Here is a 7270-nt window from a genome sequence, read left to right on the forward strand (position 1 = left end):
CTGCAAAAAAAACTAAGAGACAATGTACAGAGGGTGGAATTGGAGGTTGAAAAGTTTTCAAAAGCTGCTAGCAACACTGAGTTGAGAGCGTTGCTGAAGGAGGGAGAGATGGAGTTCAAAAGCTTAAAAGATAGCGTAAAAGAAAAAGTGCTTAACCGCGTACACGAAATGGGAAATGAAATTGAAAGACAGTTTAATGCACAAATTGAGAAACCGATAAAGAATGTTGATATAGAACTGAAGAAGGTCAAAACAGATTTGCATGGTTGGATCCAGAAAGCGGAGGGTGCCGTAAACGCAGTAATATGGAGGTGCGATCAGGTATTGGAAAAAGTTAAAGAAAAAAGTCCAGGTCCTATGAAAACTCCAATTGGAATGGCAGCTGAGAAATTGCAGTCTGAAGCACTTAGGCTGCGTGATGCAGCGGAGCAAACTGTATCGGCGGTTAAGGTAAAAGTTGAAAATGCTGAGTTTCAGTTGAAAATCTTGAATAATTCTCTCAAGAAAGATCTCGCCAATGTAAAATGGGAAATTATGAAGAAAATAACGGGCGTTAAGACGGCGATTGGATATCTCCATAACACTGTTACCGGCAACGTGGGACTAGTGGATGTGAAGAACAAAAAAATTGAGAAGGTGATAGAACATATTAAGAATGCTGTTGAGGGAATAAAGGGGCATGTTGGTGATTCAAAAAAACCTGAATACAACAACCCAAAGGATGTAAGCATATATTACAATTGGGATGATATCAGAGAAACCATTGGCGACTATGTCGCTAAGATTAAAGGTGAAAAGGGCAAAGGTGCACTTCACAATACCGAAGGTCTTACTCAAATAGTTACTGGTATAGGTGAGTATGCAAAGGCCTTTGGCGCTTACCTGGAGAGTCAGGTTCATAGTAAGTGGTTAAATGAAATCGTTGAAGAAAAAGACGGTGCGTTGAATAATCAGATTTATTCGTACGTTTACAGTAAATCAGAAATATCTGGCGTCGGTCACAATGAGAAAGCTGCAAAAGTTAAAAGAGCGATTAAGAGTGCACTTCCAGGTGTTATTAACGGACTAATCGAACAAGTTGCTATGGAGTCCGGTGTAAAAAGCGCGACAACGGAAGACATCGCTAATACATACAAGACATTTGTTGAAGAAATTAAGAATAAGATTGCAGATGACTCACTTGTTAAGGCGGCGGTGTTGTTAGTTGAGGGCGAGTTGGGAGTAGGAAACAGTAATCCGGATACTCCTACATACAATGCGTTGAAATATGTGCTCTACACAATCCTTAAGTCATTGGAAAACAGCATTCAACGAATTGCTTCCGAGATTAACAAATTTGCCGATGACGCTAAAATAGCCACCCTTAATACGATTATAGCAAACGTTGACAGAATCAGAGAGCAAGTTGACAACAGACGTAAACTCGACTACGAAAAATACCTCGGCCATAAAATCGACACGGCGTTGAAAGCAGCTCACGAAAAAATTAAAACGCTGCATGATAATCTTGGTGTGGCGCTTGACCCAGGTTCTACCGATGACAACCCTAGTAACGCTAAATTAGTCGATCAAGCAATTGACTGCATGAAGGAGACGCTTGATACACAACTGCCGTGGTATGCAAGCAGTCATGTTGATACAGGATTCCCACTTCTGCAGAATGGTGAAGTTTCCCTTCAGACATTGACGACATACGAAAATGCTAAAGACGGCACAGGCGTAAGGAAGACGCTAGAGACAGCAATCAAGGATATTGAAGACAAAGGGCTGAGAAAACTGGAACTCATCGGTCGAAACCCAAGTCCTGGAGTTAATATGATTGACGAGCAAACCTTCACGTCTCAGGTCACCATTGTCAAAGAACAACTAGCAGTGCTTGCTGGGTTGGTTAAGAGAGGCGAGGGAACAAAACCAGCAGGAAACGACGAAAATGGTATGCAAGATTACTTGCAAGATTTAAAAGAGCTGTTTGGAGATCGTGAACACAAACTCACTACAACAGGTTTCAAAGGTTCGACTGTGAAAGGCCTCGAAAAAATTTGGAAGCACGCTCTCACTATACTTGGTAATGATGCGAATGACAGCAAGCCTAACACATTGTCCACGATAATTCATAAAGCTACCAATTTCTACACGTCTGTCATCGCTCCCGCAGCTACCGAAACCATCAACGGAATCAAGGTTTTCATCGAAGAGCAAGTTGCCGCAAAAATTAATAGTATTCAAGAAACAGCCAGAACTGTATATTATCTGAAAATTACCGACATGTTTCATACGATGCGGAATAGAGTTACTACCAACATAAATACAATTAATGAAAAAATTGCTGAAAACTTGTCCACCGGCGTAAAGGGATTATTTAAAAATATGCATACGCACAAAACCATCATAGATACTGTCGCCAGTAAATCTGATTTTGTCCCCGCCTCCATCCAGTTTTGCCCCTTCCTCACCAAACTCATCGACTACGTGAATGGCGATGTTAAGAAAATCGACGAAAATTTCGGCCGTATCAGCAATCTCAACATTCATGTCAAAAACCTCTTCCTCGGACTATCAGAATTCAAACATTTTAACAACGAAGTCTCCCTCCGCCTCTCCACCCTCTCCTCCGCTACCTCCGCCCTCGACCCCCAAGCGCTCCCGGACGCAGGACGGCCCGTGCTCAGGGCGCTGCAGCAGGGGATGATGGGATTCGTCGGAGAGCTGGGGAAGGGGTATGTGAATAGGTATGATGGAGGTGAAAGTATTAAAGAGTGGGTTAAAAGAGACGGTGAAAAAGATGTTTTGACGCCTGAAGGAAAAAATGGCGCTAAGGTGTTTTTGACGCTGCTGGAGATACTGGGTCATGACCTAACGATGCTGAGGAATGAATGCAAGCTAAATTGGAAAAAACAGAAAGTATGTCTTAAGAAATCGAACGGAAACCGCTATGAACTTGGTCGCTTCCTCAAAGATTGCGGTTACGGAGTGCCAAGCCAGGAAGGCAAGCAGGACGATGAGTTGAAGTGGAAAGATGAGTGGACCAGTGAGAAAATTGTTAGCAGACTGGAAACGGTTATTAAAGCGGCCGAGACAGTTACACATCTTCAAAAGTGTGAGACAAATCTGAATGAACATCGTACACCAAAGAAGACAAATAACATTGACATCTTCGACATCATTGAATGTATCATGTCTCACCTTAAAGAGTACTACCGCGTTGGACACCTAGCCACATTAAACGCGAAGAAACATCCGTTATCTATTTACGACATGTTGCAATGGCTCACCGGCATTCCGAATAATCCCGTGTATGTAGATTTGTCTGCCGACGGTTTCGATAGCCTGTTCGATAAGCCTAAAGCGGACTCCACAGACACCGAAGACGGTGATATCACTGTTGATCCCAACGTCGAATCGTTGAATACTTACAAGGAAACAATCACTCCAGTGTTACTATCAGGTGTATTAACAGAGGTATGCGCACAATCGCATTCGGTGCTCACCGCCGTGCTAGGTCACGGCCACGCGGGAGGTCGTTACGCCTGTGAGTTCAACACAAATACTGACGGCTTTATGTACCCAAGTGACATGAACGCGCTAATCTGTATGATGTTCGAAATTGCAAAGCGCCTTCACCACCAGCTCTATTTCTTGTATCGGCAGTGTCATGATGGCACTGACCTCAGCGGTTGGTCCGACTGTTGGTATGGTAATTCAATTGCCGGATCATCTTGGAAGTGTAACACCATCCAATGTCCAAACCAAACGTCCAACCAAATGGAGAACCAAAAGCACAACCAAAGTTGTGACCAAAAGTGTAACCAAACAGCTAACTGCGGACTCAAATCTCCTCTTCAATCTTACTTGGAAGATGGTCTTCACGGCTTCTTGCCTCATCAACTCAAAGTTGAAAGGGGGCAACTTGTATGTTCAGTGAAGCACTCTAATATGCCTTGTAAGACTCCCATGGGATTTGCCGATATTAGTTACATGGCATCGCATAGGCAGCAGGGTAAGCATCTAAAGGAAGTGCTATTTGACTTCTGCAGCGAGGAATGGTCTGCTCTAAGTAGGCTTTGCGGTATTCTCAACTGTTTGCTGCCCAGCGCCCCCAAAACGCTGCAAGACATGTTTGGGTTCTACAATACGTTCCTCAGTGGATGGAGTAAGACTGTGGAGCGTGAGTTCAACAAAGCGGCAAGTGAGGCAAACTTCAATCGCGATAATGCATCGTTGGAGATCCGACCAATATTCAGCAGCAGCGATCATGGTGAATCAAACAACATGCCGCATCTTAAAGGTGATCTTTATTCTCTCGTTAACTGTAAGTATAGTACCAATGCTCACCCAGCGTATCCATGCGGCCCGTATTTGCGGCCAATGTGCTACTATAGCTGCGGCATCTTCGCGGCGAAGCACAATGACAAATATCTCTCTTGGATTGTATACTTGACAGAGACATTCCACAATCTGTTAGAGCAGTTGTACAACGATTGTTGTAAAAATTGCGGGTCCTCAACATCCAAGTGCCGTGTTAGCAAATGTGCCGATGGTTGCGGAGCGAAGGCCAAGCCAGACAATCTAGTCGCCACCCACAAGGAGACGTGTAATTCAATTGTACACTGCAAATTAATGCGGCCGACCTTATTCAGATACGGTTTCGTATATAGAAACATACGCAGCTTGAGTGGCGTTGATACAGTACAAGCTAAACGCACATGTAAAGATTTCTGTGACGCGTTAGAAAAGGTTATTAACAAGCAAGAAAAATTACACCGTGCGCTAGCCGAATTAGTATATCGCACAATTCCTAATTACCTGTTCCAGATCCGCTTCCCCTTCATGACCTTAACCCTTTCCCTCTGGCTCCTCTCTTTGCTGTACCTCCTCCACATCATGGTCATCCGCCTCGACCTGCTCCACATCAAATCGCATTTGCATAGTCCGTCGAGTCATCGCATAGCTGCTCAATCACTGCTCGCTGCTGCACGTGTTAACAAGCTTAACAGAGTGTTTTACCTGCAACCATAATCGTACTCACGTGTTTACTACCTACACTCACCTAGCATCACCTACTCACCTAACCTATGAATTGTGCTTTAATCTGTTTTATCACTCATTAACCGCTGTATGTGATTGTGTAGTACTTAACTAAAGTGCTGACCAATGTGCTGACCAACGTGGTGACCAATGCCATGACCAACGTGGTGACCAACGTGTTGACCAATGTGCTGACCAATGTGCTGACCAACGTGCTGACCAAAGTGCTGACCAAAGTGGTGACCAAGGTGCTGACCAAAGTGCTGACCAAAGTGGTGACCAAGCACCTGACTAAGTTAGTGGTCACGGCAGCGATGACATGGTTACGGCAGCGATGACATGGTCACGGCAGCGATGACATAGTTACGGCAGCAATGACATGGTCACGGCAGCGATGACATGGTCACGGCAGCGATGACATGGTGGCCAAAGTGGTGATTATCATCCACTCTTCATCGCTCCCTAATCCACTCTACATCGCCCCTTAACCCACTCTACATCGCCCCTTTATCCACACTACATCGCTCCCTAACCCACTCTACATCGCTCCTTAACCCACCCTACATCGCTGCCTTATCCACTCCACATCGCCCCTTTATCCACTCCACATCGCCCCTTATCCACTCTACATCGCTCCCTAACCCACTCTACATCGCCCCTTTATCCACTCTACATCGCCCCTTAACCCACTCTACATCGCTCCTCTATCCACTCCGCATCGCCCTTTACCCACTCTACATCGCTCCCTAACCCACTCTGCATCGCTCCTTTATCCACTCTACATCGCCCCTTTACCCACCCTTCATCGCTCCCTTATCCACTCCACATCGCCCCTTTATCCACTCTACATCGCTCCCTTATCAACTCTACATCGCTCCCTTATCCACTCTACATCGCTCCCTAACCCACTCTACGTCGCCCCTTTACCCACTCTACATCGCTCCCTAACCCACTCTACATCGCCCCTTAACCCACTCTACATCGCCCAAATTACCTTGTCATTATACCGCTATGACCTTCTTAAACCATTTTAATAACTTGTGCCTTGTCACCCTTCACTTCCCTCTTCCACCTTTTGCCACTGCCATGTCCCATCATGTTCACCCTAACTCCAAATCTCTCTAATTACTTCGTCTTATTAACGCTATGACCTCCATTAAACATTATAATAACTTGCTGATACTGACCATTCTCTTACTGACGATGCTACTAGAAGAGCCTTGAATGACATCCAGTCCAAGTTGCAGCAGGTTAAAAAGCTTGGAGAGAGTCTTAAAGGATTGACTGAAGAAAACAGTTGTAAAAATCTCTTAGAGAATTTATGTTCCGGCCTCGAAACTTTCCTCGGCTTCAACTCTGACTCCAAAGGCTACGACGGCAGTGGTATTGTGTACTCCGACCTGGACAGGCTGTGTGATGCAGTGATGGGATTTTTGTATCAGGTGCTTAAGGATGTCAGCGAGAAACAGCCTTACAGTGTGGGTAAAACAACGTTAATTAGTGCGACTAAAGAGATTAGAAAAGAAATTTGGAATGGTCATGAAGCTTTAAAAGGTGTATCCAAAAGGTCACCGGTAAAGTGTCGGCATACAATATGAGTGTTATGAATTGCAATGATAGTTTGAAAAATCTAATCGAGAAGTTGATAGATTACTCAAAAACCGACGGATCGTTGATGAAAGGCGTTAAAAGCATTGATGCTGATAAAGTGACTGGGACGTCTGGGAACGACGCACAGGTGTACCAGACTGAAAAGTTGCTGCTAAATTGCATTACATACATAAAAAAATTCAACAGCGATATAGATACAAACAAGCCACAAAACAAAAAAATTAGAGAGGCACTCAACGATCTTAATTACAAGCTGCGTGACAAAATAGACACTGCTCGTAATGTTATAAAATATGAGACTGAGCGTTTGACCAAGTTGTCGGCAAAGGAGTCTGACGATTTGGGAACAATGAAAGAATTAATATCGACAAAACTTGAAAACGTCAAAAGCTGCGTGAATGATAATATAGATAAAGATGTAAAATTGTTGGCGGACAGATTAAAGGAGGCGGTTAAAATAATTTTGGTTTTGCTTGAAAAAATTGATACGAATTTGACTAAGTATGTTGGCGAATTGGAAGCATGTATCAATAGTGCGGACAGTATGATTAACAGTGCAATGGAAGGGATGCAGAAGATGGAAAGAAAAGAGATTGGCAGATCGCAACTAACGAATTTACACGTCGACTGACGT

At 44.1% G+C, this 7270-nt stretch overlaps 2 protein-coding genes across 2 annotated transcripts; both read left to right on the plus strand.

Annotated features, from left to right (window-relative positions):
- Positions 1–108: 108 nt before the first annotated feature.
- BBBOND_0001060 (hypothetical protein, conserved) lies at positions 109–5016 on the plus strand (the record flags this gene model as incomplete). The annotated part of the gene is made up of 1 exon (XM_012914950.1): positions 109–5016. One exon carries the CDS (start codon positions 109–111, stop codon positions 5014–5016), a length of 4908 nt encoding a protein of 1635 aa, XP_012770404.1.
- A 1603-nt stretch (positions 5017–6619) lies between these two features.
- BBBOND_0001070 (hypothetical protein, conserved) lies at positions 6620–7267 on the plus strand (the record flags this gene model as incomplete). Its single annotated transcript, XM_012914951.1, has 1 exon — positions 6620–7267. The coding sequence occupies one exon, from the start codon at positions 6620–6622 to the stop codon at positions 7265–7267; it is 648 nt and encodes a 215-aa protein (XP_012770405.1).
- Positions 7268–7270: the final 3 nt, after the last annotated feature.

Source organism: Babesia bigemina, scaffold Bbigscaff_57342 (assembly GCF_000981445.1).
Source record: "Babesia bigemina genome assembly Bbig001, scaffold Bbigscaff_57342".
Classification (NCBI taxonomy): domain Eukaryota; phylum Apicomplexa; class Aconoidasida; order Piroplasmida; family Babesiidae; genus Babesia; species Babesia bigemina.